The sequence below is a fragment of the Leptidea sinapis genome, chromosome 31 (assembly GCF_905404315.1).
Source record: "Leptidea sinapis chromosome 31, ilLepSina1.1, whole genome shotgun sequence".
NCBI classification, from domain to species: Eukaryota; Metazoa; Arthropoda; class Insecta; order Lepidoptera; family Pieridae; genus Leptidea; species Leptidea sinapis.
The window spans coordinates 9281957-9304956 of record NC_066295.1 but is presented as its reverse complement, the minus strand read 5'-3'; the positions used below and the strand labels follow the sequence as shown (position 1 = coordinate 9304956).

Here is a 23000-nt window from a genome sequence, read left to right as displayed (position 1 = left end):
AATAACATGTGCCGTGTTTGCGGTGTAATGAGTGATATGATATGTTATTGCCGGAAGTGAGTGTGTTTTTGTGAAGGTGTTAAGGTTTTATTTAATTTGACATAATTTAAACATAAGGAAAATGACAAATGTGAGCGATGTATTAGAGAAAAAATATTTTAACAAAAAAACAACCGACTTCAATAACACTAACTAAACTTTTCCAAAACTATGGATACAACTGCAATATGCACTAAAAAGTATAAAAATAATTGCGTATTCTAATTAATATCTAATTTTAGTTACGATTATTGTTATTTTTGGAATTATTGTTATTTTTAGAAATAATATTACCGAATTCAGGATAAAATATGATTGGAATGAAATTCAATGGAAGAGAAACTGTTCGTGCTGTTTAATTAATAAGTTAGCTAGAGTTAAGGGCTATTTCATAGATCTTTGTATTCAATTTTACAATTTAATACCCGACAGTATACTAGGATTCACTGAGCACAAATTAAAGTAATAATATTGATAATAATAATATAATATTGACACACTTTTTACACAAATTATCTTGCCCCAAGTTAAGCATTTATAGCCTGTGTTATGGGTTACAAGACAATGATATATTTAATACAATATACTTACTTAAACATACATAAATTCATATAAACATACACATAAACATACATAAATACATATAAACATTCATGACTCGGATACAAACATCCATATTCATCATATATATGCTTGCACCTACCGGGATTCGAGCCCGGGATCTCTAGCTTAGTAGGTAGGGTCGCTAACCACTCGGCTATACAGGTCGTCAGGTAATATATTAAAGTTTCTTTGACAAAGAAGGCTTACTTTAGTAGATTAAATAGAGGATAATGAATAATGATGAATGGTTCTTATCTGTTTCTGCGGAGGTCACTTAAAATTGTATAATATTACATTTAATGGGCTAAGTTGTAATGTTATTTAAAAAATGGGGTGAGAGTTTCATATCAGTTCTTCTCCCCATGTCATAGAACCCCTTTTACGAACTGATGTAGCTGCATGACGTTCACCATGTGTTGTTGCAATATATCATGTTATGTTATTGTCCCTATGGTAAATAAATATATTTATATTCTATTATATTCTGTTCATTCTCAAAATATTTCAAACGCTAGGTATTAGTCGTATATCGTACTGTCGATAGATATATACATACATACATACAATCACGCCTCTTTCCCGTAGGCGTAGGCAGAGACCACTTCTTTCCACTTGCTACGATCCTTACATACTTGTTTCGCTTCGTCCACTTATATTATTCCTTTCATACATGCTCTTCGGTTTAGGGTACTCTTGATCTGGCCTTTTTTCAAGACGTCCCTGATTTGATCTCGAAACGTCCGCCTAGGTCTACCCCTTCCAAAACTTTCTATCACTCTGGCCTTATACACTTTCTTCGTCAATCGTTCTTCCTTCATTCTCTCGATATGGCCAAACCATCTCAGCATACAATTTCTCAATTTTTGTCACAACCTCTTCTTTCAGACCACAACGTTTCCTTATATCACAATTTCATATCCTGTCACTCAGATTAACTCCTATCATACTTATCAACGCTCTCATCTCAACTACATTTATTCTGCTTTCATGTTTCTTTTGCCATACCCAACTTTCACTTCCGTACGTGAGTGTTGGAACCAACACCCCCTCATGCACAGCTAAACGAGCCTTATTAGACACCTTCTGCCTGTTCATAAAGGAGTGCAAAGCTCCATTCACCATGTTACCTGCATTCACTCTTCTTTCAATATCATTCTCATACTTTCCTCGATAGATATACCAACATATCCTCAATCGAATACTATAAAGCTCAGGTCGGCTGGGTGTTGTTAGAACTAACAAGACTGTTAAAGCTAGAATTTGCCGAAATCCAACAAAAGAACAGAAACATTTGTAGCGAGAAAAAAAATTACGTGCGTTAAAAAACACATGTCAGAAGTGAAACCTGCATTATGCATGAACTTCTAAACTGCATATGAAGTCCTGGTACATATTGATAGGGTGACACATTATTTCAACCGTTATGAAAGACATTACTATCACCACTACCATATCTATGTTCTCCTGGTGTCTATGTAGTAGTAATACGTCGTGCACATGACCTGAGAATATATTAAGGTATACTCGCGTCACACATAAGACAATCTCTTCTTCAACTATGATCACCTGGTACCAGAAAACTATGTAATGCTTCCTATCTCATTTTCTCCCACGTAAAATCTTATGGATTTATGTGTCTGTCTCTTTTTACTGTCTCGCTTTTTCGTTTCATCGACTTTCAAATCACCACGACGCTAAAGAAGTTATTCACTTCAAAAAATATTCCTGCTAGTTTTCAGTTTTGCGTATCATAAAAGATGATCTGAAGATTGGTTTTTATCGTGCAAGCGGTAAATCTCACGCAGAGATACTGTTGCAAGCAGTACAAAACACGCGGATATACTGTGCAACGATATCTTCTACCCATAAACATTAATGGCCTCACAAATTAATTTTGCGTAAAGTTATAACTGAGAATAAACTAAGAATATGCAAAATGTTGGAGGCTCCAGTGGGGGGCTCCTCTGCACAGGAGGCCAGCTAGATTATGGGTACCACAACGGCGCCTATTTCTGCCGTGAAGCAGTAATGTGTAAACATTACTTTATTTCGGTCCGAAGGGCGCCGTAGCTAGTGAAATTACTGGGCAAATGAGACTTAACATCTTACGTCTCAAGGTGACGAGCGCAATTGTAGTTCCGCTCAGAATTTTTGGGTTTTTCAGGAATCCTGAGCGGCACTGCATTGTAATGAGCAGTCAATTACCATCAGCTGAACGTCCTGCTCGTCTCGTCCCTTATTTTAATTTAAAAAAATTGACTATATCGCTGACAACACTGTCAATACAATGATAATTCTGAAGTTGTCCGATTAAAACATTCATAAGCAAATGTCTATTTGTAAACATTTTGCACATTCTTTCTCAGCTAAAACTTTATACCAAATTTATTTGTAAGGCCATTCGAATTTTGACAGAGAATAACGTTCGTTTGACCAAGATTTGGCCATTGCTATAAGTATGTGCGTACTATGTTGCAACCTTAAGATATTTTTGAAAAATACCGCCAAAATGACTACAAATGGCTCCATTCATTCAATATGGGAAACAATTTTGTTTGCACGAGATTTGACCGTGAACACTTGCCGTGTTCGGTTTTCTTATTGTTTTACTCATGCCATCTCTTGTACGTCAGCTGTTTCATTTGTTTCATTTATAATAACATTGCACCTAATTAAGTTTCTGTTAATAGAAAGACGACGTATGATGAAGCCACGGACCAGTATAAAAAGAAGGACTCCGCGCCGTCATATTACCAAGTGAAGCACCGTTATGCTAATGTGTGTGCGGTTACGGGGGATACTAGTTACACAATTTTTTCTCCCTTAAATAATCATATATGGCCACAAATACTTATATAGTATTGTTTTTACACTTATCACAACGCACGACGGCATTATTAAAATATTTAATTGAGACGCAAACTGATCTGTCACAGACGTTGACAATTCTCATAATGGCAGCCTATCGGCCTGTAGTAGTGTAAGTGTGTGCGTGGGGCTATGTATATACACGTTAATCGGCTTGTTTTGGTGCTGCACTGTTATGTAAGGTGACACGGAGTCCTTATTTTTTTACTAGTCCGTGGATGCAGCGAAGATTTTGTTAAAGTCATTCGACATATTGAGTAAAGTTATTTATTTAATAACCACATATGATTAAATAATGCAAACGCGTGTCTTATCTACCCAGTTATCTACTTAGAACACATGTATGTTTGTCATAACTATGCATATAGTCACGTAACTCATACTCAACACTATATTGTCAGCTAATTTAGAACGCTATTCATTCAAAGGCGAATAAAATCAATGGTAACTTGATATAAATGATAAAGTTGTCAATAAAGTCAATAAGATCAAAGCAGATTTCTCATTTTATGGTTATTTGAACCATTAAATATGTAACTGCATCATTATAATATAATATCTTTTAAATGCTTATCAACAATGTCTTGGGTCATGTAGATTAGATACAAATTAGTGATTTTATGTTCCTTGTTCGCCTCGAACTAGCTTTGAGAAAATAGCATGCTTATTTTATTTGATAGTAAGACTATTTATTGGCGTATAATACCAGAAAAATAACTATTATATTCGTGATCTTGAAATAAGATACAGTTCGGAAAAGTTTACTTCCGTCTTACATCAATATACTCATATTTTTTAATGTATGTACACTGATGACGCAGAGATTTATGAACCGATTTACGTGTCTTATCCACGGACTAGTAAAAAATAGGACTCCATGTCACCTTACATAACAGTGTAGCACCAAAACAAGCCGATTAACGTGTAAATACATAGCCCCACGCACACACTTACACTACTACAGGCCGATAGACGGCCATTATGAGAATTGCCATCGTCTGTGACAGATCAGTTTGCGTCTCAGTAAAATATTTTAAAATGCCGTCGTGCGGTCTGAAAAGGTTTCAAAACGATACTATTTAAGTATTTGTGGCCATATATGATTATTTATAGAAGAAAAAATTATGTAACTAGTATTCCCCGTAGCCGCACACACACTAGCATAACGGTGCTTCACTTGGTAATGATATTAGCGGCGCGGAGTCCTTCTTTTTTTACTCGTCCGTGGTTTTATCATTAGAAATATAACAACGACTTCAAAAAAGATGAGTACATATTGTATGATCCGATATTCATGATTCTTCTTTAGTTTAGTGCGGAAAAGTTGCCATTTGGTCCATTTTTTATGAATATTAATGTTTACGTGGACGATGTAATTTTATTTAGGGTAAATTTATCAATAGGTCAACACAGCACATACAAATAATTAAAGGTTATTAGGTTTGCATCAGAGGTGAGGGAGAGAGATGTATTAAATTAAATTTATTAGGTTATTTTTCACTTTTTAATTTTTGAAGTCAGTTTTCATAAACGTAGTTTTTTTTACAATATTTATATTTTGACCTTTCGGAAATTTGTTATCGTATTAGCGTAACGACTGAGCCGAATCTGGGTCACAAGTATTATTTTTTGTAAATATACGGACAGAAAGCTGTACGATAATCCATTTTTAACTTATTCTACAATTGTTATTTGTTGACGTGTTGAACATTTTAAAAGAGAGAGAAAACAAAAAGGTAAAAATTAATATGCAAACTATATGGCAGCCTTATATTAAGGATTGGTCTTCGCTGCACGCCAATTGGACACCGCAGGCGTAGTCGCAAAGTGCAGCAACTAATACTACGCCCACGCTACGTACGGGCGTACTCGAGCCAAGCCCGGCCAATGTGTGAGGTTTACGTGCCAAATGTTCTGTTAAGCTAATGATTTATACTAAAATGCCGGGTTGCGTAGTAAAACTTTGTAAAATAATACTACAAGAAATAAGAAAGACACTGGGGTCACATATCATCAGTAAGTATTTTGGATTTTATTAATTTCAATGTAAAATAACACGAAGCGTATTTAAGTTAAATTTGAAAGATGCGATTGATTGTCGAGATGCCACGCACACAAGCATATTTACAAATAGCCAATACACACTACAGTGCACTACTACTATTGTGCCACTGCGTTATCTAGTTGGAACGCAGCGGAGACCAATCCACAGTCTAAGATGTAAACTATGTGGTAACATTAAATTATTTCTTAAATAGGCTGCCAAGAATTTAAACAGCTCCATGCGGTTAATTTTTTGGCATTTCTATAAGTATAATCTTAATATATATAAATTACGTGACACGTTGTTTGTCCGCGATGGACTCCTAAACTAATGAACGGATTTTAATGGGGATTACTTCATGGAGTGCAGTTTAGTCCAACTTGAGAGATAGGATAGTTTTTATTTGAGAACCATAATTATTTTAAATTCCAGTATTTGTTCTGTATGGACATATTTTTATGAGAGAATTTAGTGACGCATGGTTTGACAGTTCTGCTGTGAAACAATTTCATTATAAGAACAAGGAGCATACGTTACGAAATAATTCTCGATGTTTTGAAATATTATTGGCAAATTCCTATACAACAGTATTTTTTTTTTATTATCTACAGAACAACGTCTGTCGGGTCAGTTACATACATATCATAGTTTTTCTGGATTCAACTTTGTAACACGCAATGCATCTAATTATATGTATTTATAATATACGAGCAGACCCGACAGACATTGTCATGTACACACGTGTTAAATTTGAAAAATCGGTCCCGACGTTAGGAGGAGATCACTAACATACGCAGGAGAATTATATATGGACTGTATTGAGAATGTATGTGATGCGATCACTGCGTAGTATGTGTGGGGTAAGACTGACTAACAGAATTCCGAATGCGGTAATACGAGCGCGCTGTGGTTTTAAAGGGGATGTTGTGACAAAGACTGAAAAAGGAATGCTGAAATGGGTTGGACACGTGGAGCGGATGAGTGAGGAAAAAATGACGCATCAAATATATAAGGCAAGTGTGTGTGGGCAAGTCGGTCGCGGGAGACCTCGTAGAACATTCGTTGACCAAATTGGGAACGTTTTGAGAAAAGGAGAGGTCCAAAGCACCCGCAACCGGCGAGCATGTATGAAAAGAGTAATGAATGTAGAGGAAGCGCGTGAGGTTTGTAAGGATAGAAGCAAACGGCATTCTATTGTCTCTGCCTACCCCGACGGGAACAAGGCGTGAGTGTGTATGTATGTATTGAGAATCTAAAAAATCATAGAAATCGGTCCAGCCATTTAGGAGGTAGTTCAATTGTGAATCTAAACTATCCTCGAATCTACTTGAACACACACAGAAAAATTCATTGCAATCGGTCCAGCCGCTTAGGAGGAGTTCACTGTCAACACACGTACAGAAGAATTATATATATATATAAAGAAGATAAGTAACAAAATCCGCACAAACCAAAACGCAAGTCGAGTTTGCCACGAAATCGGATAAAATCTGTTTGCATTGAATTTAAGTGCATTAAAGTCCTTTGTTTTTCATCATGGTCAATTGTGATGCGAATACGAAACGGTCAAGAACAGGTTACAATTAATGAAGATCATATTTTCCTTTATATCAAGGAAATATGAAGTTTGAATACTTATTAAGATTTTAGGAGAGACAATAAATAACGGCTTATTTTTTTTTTATACAAATAAGGGTCGAGACGAGTAGAACGTTCAGTTGATGGTAATTGATGCAGTGCCGCTCAGGGTTCTTGAAAAACCCAAAAATTCTGAGTGGCGTGAGCGCCCTTCAAACCGAAACACAGTAATGTTTACACATTACCGCGTCACGGCAGAAATAGGCGTGATTGTGGTACCCATAATCTAGACGGCATCCTGTGCAAAGGAGCCACTGGTTAAGTTAGCATTTTATTTTAAACTTGTGATAGACATTCCACAGAATATTATTTTGTTAAATCGGAGGCGGGAAGTCGACCAGGTATTGTCGTAAATTCGGACTGATACGATACTTTTGGTGGTGAAAAACAGGTGAAAATAATGATATTAGGCAATAAGCAATCGGAAAACGTTTCAGTCATCATAAGCAGTGCGGATTAACAGATTTGCCGCCCGCCGGCTATTCAATTTTTGTCGCCTCAAAATTTTGATATCTTAGTCCACAAAATCATATCAATTTTCTATCAATTAATTTCCAACCTTATGATTTGTGCTCCATCATCCTCGTTACATCAACTTTTCCCGTATGGTCAGTATCATAGAGAACTCTGGTACCGTGTTAGATCATTAATTTTTAGAATAACGCAATAACGATTCAATATTATTTCATTTCTCGTTGTCATAGATAGACTCATATCGGATATAACGAGAAATTTTAATTTTAATTAATAAAGCGTTTAGCAATTGATAATGTAGAGATATTTATTATTTAGCATTGTTTTTAGGACTATATTTAGATTTTTCGGAAATCGTATTTTGCGTATCGAAATAAAAAAAAATATGAACTAAATTTGCCGCTCCTTAAAATTTGCCGCCCCTAGTCTCCAGCCTACTCAGCCTGCTGGTAAATCCGCCACTGACTGATATGAATTATTCATAAGTCAGGATTTGTCAACAGATTAATTTCTGTTCCTGTTGTATTAATATTACTTTGACATTCGCGTTATTAACGTTATTTTTGTTTATATACTATTGTGGGAGACAATTTTGTTAAGGGAAATAAAACAAAATAACCATTTGTAAACGGTTATTAAATTATTTATTATAAATTATTAAATTTAAATTTTAGTAAGTTGTAGTTTCCTTATTTTAAAAGGTTATTTTAGCTTAGTACTGATAAAGGAAACTGTTTATTAACCTTAAAATATAATAAAACTAAGTATCTTTTATTTAAATAACATTGATTTATTAGAGTGCTTTCGCACTCGTCCGACCCGTAGCCGTGAAAATACGGTCCGGTGAAGTCGTAGAACTATTTCTATGGTAGTTTACGAACTAGATCCGACTTCCGTCATCCGATTTCTTTCCGTCAACAGTAGAAATAGTTCTACGACTACTTCGGACCGTGTTTTCACGAACACGGATCGGATTTGGATTGGTGTAAAAAAATTGTATTCGAAGTGACTTCTGGTTGAGGTCTTACATCGACTTTGCTAAGGGACTTATATGGCCATTTATATAACAGACGTGCTTTACTATACAAGAAAATGAATGAAGGTGTAATGTTATGCTAAATGTTCTTTAATGTTCCATCACAATGTAACAATGTTTAGAACAATGGAGATACGGTGTACATAATGACATTTTTCTTATATATTTATTTATATAATTAATATATATATATATAATTAATTTTATTTTCAAGTCAGATAAAAGCTTGTTTTTAAAAGTTTATTTTCATTTATTATTTTGATTATTAAACCACTAGCACACATTGACAAATCAAATGTCACGCATTATCGGGCCTTCAGGTTGTCTTAGTGCTAGTATAATCTACCGGTCTTAAAATATTGTCTATATCGCTGACAACGCTGTCAATACAATGATAATTCTAAACGCGGGAAACGATATAAAGTCCGAATAAACCAATCGTAAGCAAAATATCTATTTGTAAACATTTTGCATATTCTTGGTTTATTCTCAGTTATAATTTTATGACAATTTTATTTGCATGGCCTTTAAATAAATTTAAATTTATTGCAATAATCCCTCTAAGCATTTTGTTTACACGGCGCACTGACGCGTCACGGTACGACATGACGTCCCGCGACAATTTACGCGCGAAAATTTTAAATGCAGTATTTAAAGTTTATGGCACTTATTTTTTTTTATGGAATAGGAGGACAAACGAGCGAACGGGTCACCTAGTGTTAAGTGATCACCGCCGCCCACATTCTTTTGCAACACCAGAGGAATCACAAGAGCGTTGCCGGCCTTTAAGGAAGGTGTACGCGCTTTTTTTGAAGGTACCCATATCGTATCGTCCCGGAAACACCGCACAAAGAAGCTCATTCCACAGCTTAGTAGTACGAGGAAGAAAGCTCCTTGAAAACCGCACTGTGGAGGACCGCCACATATCCAGATGGTGGGGATGATATTCTAATTTGTGGCGTGTCGTGCGAAGGTGGAATTTATTGATTGAATAACAATGTGTAGCTTGTATAAATATTTATTTTATTTTATTTATTTATTACGTTTGTAATTATTGAATAAACTACTATATTTAAACACGAGTTCTAAATATATGACTTTTAATTTGGGTGAAAGCATTCATCAATAAGATCGTTATAACGACAAGTAGCCGTAGATTTTGTTAGGTTTTGTGGGGCTGACTAATTTAGAATTACCTACTCTATAGCATTTTGCACCTGTTTTTTATTTGTTTATTTGTATTCATCATATGTATAATTCATCTTATATTTTGAAACAATCAATGTATGTTCCTATTATGTGTATTCATTTTGCGTATCTTGGAAGCGACTGTAACAATATTAATTTGATTTACTAAATGGCGGTTTGAGGGCGATAAACCGATCTAGCTGGGTCTTATATATTTTTTAAGTTTTCAGGAAGAAAGCCAACTATATTGATATGGTCGTGACAGCTTCAGCATTGGAACGGCAATAATATTTTTTTTATGGAATAGGAGGACAAACGAGCGTACGGGTCACCTGGTGTTAAGTGATCACCGCCGCCTACATTCTCTTGCAACACCAGAGGAATCATAAGAGCTTTGCCGGCCTTAGGATAATAGGATGATGATCAATAGGGAGTTGATTAGAATTGGTTTAATAATTAATAACAACTTTATAACCTTCGAGTTATACCTATATGTTCGTATTTTTAATTGTATAGATCTAAATATGTCAAGTTAAAAGTTATATACTGAACACAGTGGCTGTATTACGTCACGGGCATCATTGGATGTATAGCGTAGCGAAGGACGCTACAGGTTTTTTTTTTAATTCCCGAGCGAAGCGACGGTTTCAAGCCGCCCAAGACTACGACAGGACTTATTCTAGAGGTGTATATGTGTATACTTAAACCAGTTGCCTGTCCTAGTAAGGACAACGAAACAATAAATCTACTTATTCCATATCTATATGGAATTGAAAGCAAGGATTGCCAGGTCCATAAAAAAGTTTGATATTGATACGAATTTCAACGTTCCAAATTCACATCATTTTACTCACTAGGGAGTTGTACAAATATTATTTTTCTCTGCGATTTAAAAGGAATTAATGACTTGCTTTATTTCTTTAACATTTCATCACATAACATTTACGAGCAGGAGGTGTAGGAACGTATGTTTAATAAATTTGCTTAGAAACTACTTGTCTTCTATTCGATGTGTGTGTAATAATATTGTGAAAATAATTTCTTCTCTGCACTTATTGTTTACCGCCTATACCCTCCAAATTCTATTTTAACAAAATTATAACTTCGCAATGACTATTTTACGTCGTAAATACTATTAATGCATTAATTAAATAAAACCAATTAGGTATTCGGTTGACCCTAACCTGCAACTTTCCTCTAATTCCATGCACTTCGAGCTCAAAAATATAATTTGTGAGCACTTCGAGGTCAAAAGTTTAGGAAAAGTTAAATAAAACCCTATTTTATAAATTTTTAAACCGAAATTACTTTTGAATGAATAAACCGATTTTCACACAGTTTTCAGTCCATCGATAAAACCGTTTAAAAACTATTCCAAAAAAAAAATCCTTTCGTAGTTGTTTTGAGATTTCTCAAATTCTACCGGTCCAAATCGGTCCAAATTGAATTTAAAATCTAAGAATAATCTCGCCTTTCGAAAAGCGCTAACCGCGATGAAATCAGTGGAGCCCTTTAAAAGTTATAAGAGACACACACATAAATACACATAATTTTCAATTTTCTTAGCGGGAATTCAAAAAATACATTCGGATTGAGAACCTCGTCCTTTTTTGAAGTCGGTTAATAAAACAGTATCTATATTTTGATGAAACAACAACTATGAACTCTATATTAAATAAGAGGTTACTCAGATCGAATTGCGTAGCAATTGTATCTTGTATGTCAAGGCTGTATGGCAGTGCATGTCACCATTACTAGCATGCGTGTAGAAAGCACTAAATACATTCTATTGTATGACATTATGTTATGATAAATGATTCAAATTGATATTCAAAAACTACCACCCACTATATGATGATGCATACATACCCTTTTCCGACATACCTTCTCATACAGTAATGTGTAGGTAATGTATCAATTAATTACGTCAATCAATCAATTAATTAATTATTATGGTGTTTGAACACTTTGAAAACATTCTTTTGACGAAATTTAGATTTCCAAAATAATAAAGGAAACGATTAGTATTAGAATTAACTAGTACGGAAATAAGTTCGCAAACGTTATTGAATTATCATAAAATTACTGTAAAAATACTTCAAATTCGCTCGGGTTTGGATTTGAAAAAAAAAAAAACAATAAAGACTTATAGAATTTATATAGAATTTAAGTTTTCGTAACGCATCATAAAACTAGGGCGTAGAGTAACGCAATACTAATCTTGGGACTGTCATCCGTTACAGACCGTAAGCAGTTTAGACAGATCAAAACATTACGTCAGAAGTGTTCAAGCCGCTTAGGATAACAATATGAAACATTTTATATTATTTGAAGATTGGGTGATCCATGGTGATTAACTACCACACCAGCCCCACAAGAATAAATAATTATTGTCACACAAGAAATACTGAATCAATAGTCGGTAAATGTATACTTATGTTCTATCTATACCGGTTTTTCCTTTCGGTTTTACTAAGAAACTACTGAACCAATCGTATATTACTTATATTATAAGATGGAGCGTAATTTGGAGAAGGGCTTAAAGATATTATGTTGGTTATTACATATCGGAAACTAAATTAATTAATTTTTGAATTGAAAAATGTTAAACTCGCGTCAGGACACGTGACCTGATCGAAGATTCGTAAGACAGTCGTTGAAATTATGGATGAAAGTTGATTTTCTGAGAGATAAACTTCTTAATGTAAAATCATTGTAATAGTTCTGAAGTGTTAATTTTTTTATGTAATATAAAATGTCAATTTTGTGAACGATAGCGAAATCAATGAAAATTGTACTCAACTACATAAATACTAGTACTTTTATACTGACAAATAAAGCAATTCGTTCGAAATAATTATCTAACAATTCCAAATTATTCAAAAATGTACAACATTAATGTTCACGTTTTTACTTCTGCCAGCACTCCCGGAGTGCAACCCGTTATTTTTGTATTAAAAATACCTACCTTATATAGGTAGGTATGTTCGGATGTAGGTTCACAATACAAGTAATTATGCCAATGACATTTCATTACATAATATGACAATTCATACAATGAACGGGTGCGGGGTACTTAGATAGCAAAACAATGTTTGCCAGGTCAGCACTTGTATTCACATAAAGTAAATATTATAGATAAAGTATGCTCCTCCACTCGAGAGGTACGGTCTACATATTAATAGCTTTGAATCTTTATTTATTTTATATACTAACGAGGGCTTGCTTAAATATCAAATTCAAATAAATTTTATTTTATTTATTATTTCTGTTTCTCTTCTTTTTATTATATGCCTTAAGGTTGAAATAATCATACACGTTATGTAGCTGTTAAATTTAAAAAATGTTAATATCTCATCGTATAAATATAAATCAATAAGATTCATGATATTAAAATCACTCCGTTATCACTAGAACTAGTACATAATATATAATATAATAGAATTTTGAATCGCTCAATGAACGCAAATCATGAGCTAAATCGATTGAAGAAAAATAATAGCTCAGGTAGAAGAACGTGTAGAACAATTGCTTTACAATTGAAATGTTTCAAACTTAATTTGATGAATAACGCGGCGACAACAATTCAAGGTCTGAAGGATTTATATATTTATTAATTTCAACTATAGAATAACTAACAAAAATTGTTAAAAGTGAATACATATTAGAACTACAATATGAGTTGTTACCATTCATATATTAAAAATATATAAATTCGCTTTTATTCGCAAATACCTATATGTTGACGTTATATACAATCACGAACCGTCAATGGCACAATAGATAAAGCCGTTGATTCTCACTACGGTGCCCCGGTTCGATCCCCGCCCGTCACGTATAAGTAGGTACAATTTTTCAGTTTCAAATTCATAATGTAGGTACGTCTATTCGACGCTTTAGTCGGCGACGGTGAACCCGGTGAACCCTATATGTATACTCGTTTATAATCTTCATCCATTAAAAAAAATTAAAACCAAAAACTCTCACAAAAATACAAAAGATAAGGATCTGACTAAACTACAATTTAGAAGAACATTAAACATCATAATATTAATATTTGTTGCAACCGGAGGTACTTCTAACACATTTTACGAGTTTACAGTGTAATATCCGTCGGAAATGTTTTAATTATAAATGTATGCACCTTATCAGAAACAATTCAATTTAAATTGCAAATTTAACACTATTTTATACTAATATCGCACAACAAACTAATATTTTTATCAGACAATTTAATAACGAAAACATTTTAAATCGCCTCACAAAATTTAATGCAATAATCTAATTATAATATTTTTATTAATGCACTAATAAGATCTACTAATAGATAAAGAAAACTAAAATAAATAATATTTACCGTGTATTTTTCGATAACTCTTTCATTTTCTTGCTCGAAGTGGCCCTTTTCTTTTAAATTCACATTGTTCCGTGCACTTGTAACAGCCATTTTGTTTTTTATTATTTACGATTTGTTTACGCTCTATGGTTATCGAACTGTCACTTGTCGCGCGCAAATCACCGAGGACCGTGCCCGTAACAGAAACGCGGCTAGAATTCAAGTTGGAATGATTGCAAAATCTCGCTTCATTTATATAAATGCATTTACAGCTCTGAAGTCTCCCCGTGTGCGATTCCTTTCAAATCCGCCCGAACATTGCCCGAGCGAATCTAGTGAACTATTTATTTAGGCACATTAATTAGCCACACTTACTCGTTATTGAACAACATTTATTATGTACTCGTTTCATAATATGTAGACGTTTTATTACGATTTTTAGGTATACTTTCGGCCTAATTTATCAAGGGCATATGCCCCTAAAACTTTATGTTTACAACAAAGAAATATTTAATTGTTTGTAATTATATTCAAGGTTAGTTTTAACTTTTCTCGATTATATTATAGTCTTTTATATAACAATAACGTTATTATACTTGAAAGAATCAGTACACATACTCGTATACCATTTTACCAGTGGGAGGCACCTTTGCACAGAAGCCGGCTAGATTATGGGTACCACAACGGCGCCTATTTCTGCCGTGAAGCAGTAATGTGTAAGCATTACTGTGTTTCGGTCTGAAGGGCGCCGTAGATAGTGAAATTACTGGGCAAACGAGACTTCATATCTTATGTCTCAAGGTGACGAGCGCAATTGTAGTGCCACTCAGATTTTTTGGGGTTTTTCAAGAATCCTGATCGGCACTACATTGTAATGGGTAGGGCGTATCAATTACCATCAGCTGATCTTCCTGCTCATCTCGTCCCCTATTTACATAAAAAAAAACATACTCGTATATGACTTGGAGAATCATAAACTATTTCGTAGATTTGATAATCTGTATTTCTCGAGGAATTTGTTCTAGACCTTCAAATTCAAGGTAGATTACCAAATTTCAAACTAATCAATTGCATTAAATAAGTTTATTTTGATGTATATTAAATTCCAAAGAATAAATTTGTTAAAAAAAATATACTCTTCAAGACAATTAAAAATTTACTACAATTTTTAAGCTGCTCTTTTGTTTAGTATTAGTATAATGCGACACATAGTTAATTGAATTATTTATTAATAGTCAATTGGTGTCAAAAGGGTTACATTTCACGACGATGTGTTTGTAATGGTAACAACAAATAAATTCCGATGGTGCAATTTATAACGTGGGTTCGGTTATTATGCCATAGTACATGTCCTATCCTAATAATATATATCATGGTAGGTTTTCCAGGTGTTTAACCAAGTAAAATGGGTTGGTTTAGTTATTTATACCCGAGCGGTGGCATTGCATAAAACTATGTACCTATTTGACATATTTCTTATTTTTATCTAAATAAATACAAAAACGTACTGATGAAGTCCTAGAACAAAGTATAAACGATATAATTAAAATATTACCTATTAAATTTTTTTAATGTATCTTAAAAAATAAATTAACATCTAAGCCATATTATAATGTGAAAGATTATTTGAATGATAAAGATAGTTGGAATTAATGTTCTAAATTTTGTTAATGAATATTGTGATACGTATTTGAATGCTATTGTAACTTTTGTACTTCATCCTGACTTGCACTAAATAACTAATAAAGTTATACAGTGAATAAAGATTTTTTGACTTTGACATCAGCTGAACGTCCTGCTCGTCTCGTTCCTTACTGTTATAAAGAAAATTACTTTTGGTGTGCTCAGTAAGGGAAGCAGCAGCTTTAAGCCATCCTGCATCTCAGTGGTAGTAGGGACTCTCCCAAGCCAGCTTGTTCCAACACAAGATGGATCGGCTTAAATCTTTAGTATTGTATAGGATCTCTTTGCATCTTCTACGGGTAACACCAGCATCCGATTTCCACCACCTGATCACCATCACATTGCGAAGGATTACGCGCATCTTTATTTATTTACGGTGTGTGTGGATGATGCAGCTACTGTACTTAATATTTTTTTTTGAATTTATATTTACTTTTTTGACTTACTCATGTAAGGCATTGACTATTTGACGTTTGAGTATGTTTGTTGCATCATTTTACATATATTGTAATTGAAATGATTTGTAAATCGATAGAAATGTAAATCTTTAAAGGGTGGCAATGAGTTTCTTGCTACATCTTCTCATTACCTCAACCCTTTACGAAGTAGCGGTAGATTCGATAAGAAACATATTTTTTTGAAATTCATAAGTGTCATTTCCGTGACCTACATGAATAAAGTTATTTTGATTTGATCTTATGCACAAGTATGTGGCTTGCCATAGCCACTTTGTAGAACCATCTGCCGGCTGGTGTCCGTTATTCAAAATAGGATTTAAAATCACTTAGTGTGCGTCAAAAACTACCACCAAATAAGAAAGAAGGGCGCAGGAAACTTAGCGGGCTTAAAGTTATTATTTAATAGCCTGAAGGTTGCTCCAGTCCCAATCTATAGTAGATATTATTAAAAAAGTCATTTATGCCATAGTAAACTTCACCACACAAAAGTTTTTTAACAATTCTATTTAATTTCGTATTACATATTTTGTTTTGTTTATTTACTGGACTCATACTGTAAAAGGCATACAACAACATACATCGCCCAACAAAAGACATGATAAGGGGGTAACCTTATTCATAATAGTCTGCTAACTTAAAGCATTGCTAATTTTCACTCTGTCTTCTTCTATTGACCTAAGTCAGAATGAGAAAAAACATTCCTAAGCGGCTGCTTAAAGTTAGCTGACCATTATGAATAAGGGGGTTTGTAACTAAACTTAACCGAGTAGTAGGCATAAGAAGGTCATGTTTGTTCCTAGCGTTAACATTGTGCGTATGGTACATAACATTATCAAGAATATATTGAGAAGCAACAGTTAAAATGTTTATTACTTTAAATTTTTCTCGTAATGATTCCAGCAATGGTATTAATGTCGGCTGCACTGCCCCATCTTCAAGCGTAGAGAATATTACCACTTCAAAAGGCAGCAGCGCATCTGTTGAACTCTGGTATTGCGAATGTACATACGAATAGCGGCTGTTTTTAACTTTCCATCAGCTGACTCACTCACTCGTTCACCTCTTTTACAAAAAAGGAGTATAATGACATAATATATAAATATTTTGCAAGTGCTAAGCGCACGTTTAGCTGATATAATGATCAACGTTATATAACAAACATTATTTTCTGTTATTTTTTGTTTGTGCTGTCAGACTAAAGCCATCATAATCATAGGTTCGAAACTCAGTTTTTCTACCGTAAAAAGTTGTGAGATTCATGTAATCGGTCAATTTATTCAGTCCCTACTTAAGGTCCCTACTGTCTGAGGTTATTACATAATTAGTTACCCCAACATATCAATATTGAAAATATTTTATGTTAAGTTTTAAATAACTAAATTGACTTTGCCATGGTATGAAAACACAGTGTATGTTTTTTTATTTTTTTTTTATTAAAAACACAAAGTATCTCACAAGTAATACATATTATCTATTTATCTATATACATAAAAATGAATTGCTTTTCGTTACTCTCGCTAAAACTCGAGAACGGCTGGACCGATTGTGGAAGTCCAGGGAAGGTTTAAAAGGTGAATAAATATGAAAGTGTTCGGAATTAAATAAAAACAACAATTTTGTTTTTATGATATTTGTTTTGTATGGACATATTTTCTATGTGAGAATTTATTGACGGTTTGACAGTTCTGCTGTAAAACAATTTCATTACAACAACAGGGAGCATATCTTACGAAATAATTCTTGAGGTTATGAAATATTATTGACAAATTCATAAAAAAACAGTATTTTATTTACTATATATAGAACAACGTCTGTCGGGTCAACTAGTATTATATAATTACATTGTTTAGTGTCAGGCTTCTAATTTTATTCACAACGAAGTAATAGGGATCGAAAATAGCCTGAACTGCTTCGAGAAAAGGATGGAACGACCGCCGTGCCACTTGTTTTTGCTCACCTTGACAGCTACTCTTTACTATTCATGCTTTACTCTCGTTTAAGTGTCGTTGATTGTGGCGTCGTCGTGGGGCGAGTGTTTCCTTTCCATAAAATATGGCGAGGGGAACTGGTTTGGTGAAGTGAGACTTCTCGATTCTGTTATCGAGAGTTCTAGAACATTTGTTGGTTAAAGAATGTTAAAAGTAGGTGTAGTATGTATGTGTGTGTATATTACGTTTATTTAGTTACACTGCATAACTATTTTGAATAATTTTGTACTAAGAATAAACTTGCTTTCAGCGATTGGGATTCGATTGCGCACCGTTCGCTAATTAAAGTATTTGGAGGCACGATTGTATTTCCTCTTTAGAACTTTGCAGTTCGGATCCTTTGTGCTCAGCGCTGCAACCAATGTTCGATACACCTGTTTTTTTTGCAGTCAAGTGGTGCTTTAACTAAGGTATACTACTGCTACCTGTCGGTACTAAAGAGCTTGGTATGGAAATATGCCCTGTAGGCCATTATATAGGAAAAAACAACGTCACAGGCACTGGGATCATTGAAAGGGAGACAAAACTTGTCCTAAAAGTAGGATAGAAAATGCATCCTAACCAAATCATTTGACTTGTAGTGCCAAACGCGGTGGGTGCTGTTCTGAAACGTGGGCATCGGCACTGCACTCCTGACCTTGCAATGGCAGGACGTCACAGTAAAGGCGTCGACGCAGACCTGGTACCTAACGAGATGTGTAGTCAGCAAAAGATCCAATTAGAAGTGCACATGACTGTCAATATCTGAGAAGGGCTTAAGCGACCAATTGGGATAAACCATACGCCTTTTGTAGACTGTGGAGCGCGGCAGCACTGACTCGTCAGTTTATTTTCATCATTATTGCAATTTGAAATACCTTAACAAAGAAAGTAAATCGCAAAATACAAATATTCAATGATATTTCCACCAACAAATATCTCCAAAAGCTAACTCGCGACACTTCAACAGATTACTCTCTATGGAAGTATGCTAAAAGACTTAAATGCCCCATTGACCAAATACCATCTGTAAAAGCCGCAGATGGGCAGTGAACAATGAGCAAAAAGCTTAAATATTTGCCGATCACCTTGAACAAATCTTCCTTTTCCAAACAGAGGAGGATTTTATTAAGCTCTGTTCACCTGACGAAGTTCTGGGAGAAATAAAATATAAAAACAAAAAATTCAAAATCATAATAATTTTCCTAAACCGACTGCTATTTTCCGCGATTTTGTAAATTTTTTACATACGTATCATCTTTGACTGAGTTATCTAATAATATAATATAGTATCGTTCGCAATCGATCGACGAGAGGTGACGGCTGAAACGTAATCAAGAAACGGAAATTGTGTGAAGCCGTGAAAATAACATAAAATGGAGGTACTTCTGCCTCCAACAGACACAATATCTAGCTGTAAATGATGGTATAATTCAACTTTGAATGTGGCTGATAGATATATAGTTACATGTTAAATAGAATATAGACTTATATAAGTATTTTTGTATCTGTCATGCAGAATAATATATATATATCCACAATTTTTCGTATGTTTCTTTAAAATTAAATACAATTTCGACAAAAAGTGAGTGGTTTTGCTTATCTTTTAGAGGATTATAGTGGATCGATCTTATTATCTTGGCGATTTTAAGAACTGGTTGCAGTCAATACTTTGCGGCTCAGTGTTCAGTCAGTCGTTCGTCTGGAAATAACCTGGTAGCGATATTAAAAAACCGGTTATGTTAAGAGAATGCTATGCTAATTCTGGGAGAAAACTATGTACGGGACCAATATACCTGGTCAATGCCCAGCCCATTATCCTAAAATACTTCATGAGCACCAAGTTACAAGGATTTGCTTAAAAATTTTGTGTTATGGGCTCAAGAGGATATTCTTCTAATCTGAAGCCAAGATATATATCAAATGTATCGAATAAATAAAATACCAGTGGGAGGCTCCTTTGCACCGGATGCCGGCTAGATTATGGGTACCACAACGGCGCCTATTTCTGCCGTAAAGCAGACTATGTTTCGGTCTGAATTTTCAATAATATTGAATGGCACTACATTGTAATGGGCAGGAAATATCAATTACCATCAGCTGAACGTCCTGCTCGTCTCGTCCCATATTTTTATTTAAAAAAAAAAATAGAAATGAATTGGATGATTGTATCGAAATTTTATTTAAAAAAGGAAATATAAAAGAAACCTACTGTTTTTCTTGCGCCGTTTCTTCCCAGGTCTAAGGCATTCATTTCCGAATGGTTATTAGCTTGTGACTTCCGATAACTTCATATTAAATTTTGATAGTTTAGTTAAATTGATAACATAACGAAGTAGGCTTCATAAGATTCATAAAAGCTTTAAGGTTAAATGTATACACTTTTATAATAAAGTCCCAGCCACTGTTCAGGTATTCTCTATAAAAAAAATTAAATGTTTATTAAAAATGGCTCTGTAGTTAATCCTACTTCTCCACATCTGAATATCTAAGTGATTGGACAGCCTGGGACTAGATTATGATTATTTTATAGCGATAGAAATGACAGTACAATATTGTATATTTTATTAAAAAGTACGCATAAAAAAATGGTGGGAGAGTTTCTTGCGCCGCTTGTTCTCTCACAGAGCGCCATTTGTTTCCGAAGCGGTAGTAGTTTCTAGTAAATTAGAAATGACATCATAAAGAATTCTAAAGGAATCAATTTTGAGAAAATAAATGCCTTTTATGCTTTTTAACAAAAGTTTTAATTCCTGACCGACTACTCATTTTAACTATTACTATTTCCCCTATGCTTCCGCAGGGCATAAAAAGAATAGGGAAGACCCAAGGGAGTTGTTAGAGGTGGCTAAGGTTATTTACCAGTGAGAGTCTTCTTTGAACAGGATCCAGGCTCATACCACAAAGGCGCCTTTTTCTGCCGTGAAGCGGTAATGTGTAAGGATTATTGTGTTTCGGTCTGAAGGGCGCCGTAGCTAGTGAAATTACTGGGCAAATGAGAGTTAACGTGTTATGATTTCTCTTAGATGACGACCGAAATTGTAGTTGTAGTAATTTTTGGGTTTTTCAAGAATCCTGAGCGGCACTGCATTGTAATGGGCAGGGCGCATCAATTACCATCAGCTGAACGCCCTGCTCGTCTCATCTCTTATAGTCAATAAAAAAATATTAGATTTGAAATAGTTCAAAAAGGATGTCTAGTGTCAGTTAACAAACCAATTTGTTCAAAATGGCCACTCTTGGCACGTCCTTGTGAACAATCCTAAATTTCAATGTAACTATGGGATATGTTTTAACCGAAATAGCTTTTAATCCCGACTACCTACTCGTATAATTTCAACGATTTTAAGCTTTTCTCATCAATCTGTATCTATTGTGGTTGCTGAGGAATAAAAGTTCCAAATTCTTTGTGTTTGATAAATAAAGATTTCTTTTGTATTAAAAACAACATCAAAAGTATTTATAATTAAAAGGCTCGATTTCTTCTTAATTTATTTTCATATTATCTGTACTGTATCTGTCTTATTCATATACGCAATGTTACTCAAAGTTTAAAATTACTTCTCTTTGTCATGTAATTCTGTAGTGACATAGACAAGATCTTTATCTTACCTGTCTTTACAAAAAGTTTAAAATTTGGAATAACTTTACTTCGCTTTTACCATCTCGGAACTTTTAAATTGTAATTATTATGACGGGTACTCACGATATTATATATTTTATAGCTTTGATGCCGATATTTCGACCGCTAATCAAACAAAATACGTTTTTTCAATCAAATCAAAATCATTTTGATTGTGAAAATTTCAATAACATAATATGATCAATTGTTTTTGTATAATCGTAGTTTTTCTCCCCGCGTTAGGCAAAATATTTTTTTCAACTTATAAAATAAACACACTACCTATGTTTTAAAAAACAATATATTTATTTATCAAATTATGAAAATGGATTGATTTAACATTTTTTTAAATATGGATAGCCGATTAGATGTGGTGTTGGATTTAACATTAAAATACTCATTAAAAGTCACATATTATCTGGCCCTTAAAGCAAAAACTGGATGCATATTAAATATTAACATAACCTTAATAAAGGGTGGTTTCTAACATATCTAACGATAGAGCGACCTCCCCAGGGCTATTATATGACTAAAATTGTTTGCAAATATTTTTAAAATAGAATAGCTGGATTAGCTTTGTCAGTTCTGCTTAGTTCAGGTCGGGTGGTAGATTTGGACGTTCTCTTACTGATTTTGAAATCCTTTTTTGAATTACCGTCCGGTTCCTACAGAGTACGACGACAGGCCAATTGGTGCGAGGCGCTCACTCACGCTCACCGGACCATCCGATGGTCCGGCCGTGCCAAATCCGACCATGTGCTCAGGCTGTTACGACCGTTTACTCATTCCAATATACAAAATAACCCTTCTTCTATAAAGCTCACATTTTATATAAGTTTTTAACCATTTACAACATACCAACGAAGTAGTCTGAGTAATAATTACCGTGAAAAATCCCTTAACTTCAATTATCGTTAATGTATAAACTATTATTTACGAAAGAATAAAATAACTGCGTAAAAGAGTTTTTAAGCATCCTATAATCATCATTCACTTTATAATCATAAAATATTTTATATTGTTGTTACAATATATTTAATTTCC

General features: G+C 34.1%; 1 protein-coding gene across 2 annotated transcripts in view; it reads right to left on the bottom strand.

Moving 5' to 3' along the window:
• Positions 1-23000, bottom strand: part of LOC126974133 (arylalkylamine N-acetyltransferase 1-like) — a 146015-nt gene that overhangs the window by 61314 nt on the left and 61701 nt on the right. The window contains exon 1 of one of the 2 annotated variants that reach the window (XM_050821566.1): positions 14248-14530. The exons of the other annotated variant lie outside the window; for it this stretch is intronic. Coding sequence (XP_050677523.1) covers positions 14248-14337 — 90 coding nt within the window. The 5' untranslated portion in view covers positions 14338-14530. Of the gene's footprint in view, positions 1-14247; positions 14531-23000 lie in introns of those variants that run through there. 2 annotated transcript variants of the gene reach the window in all.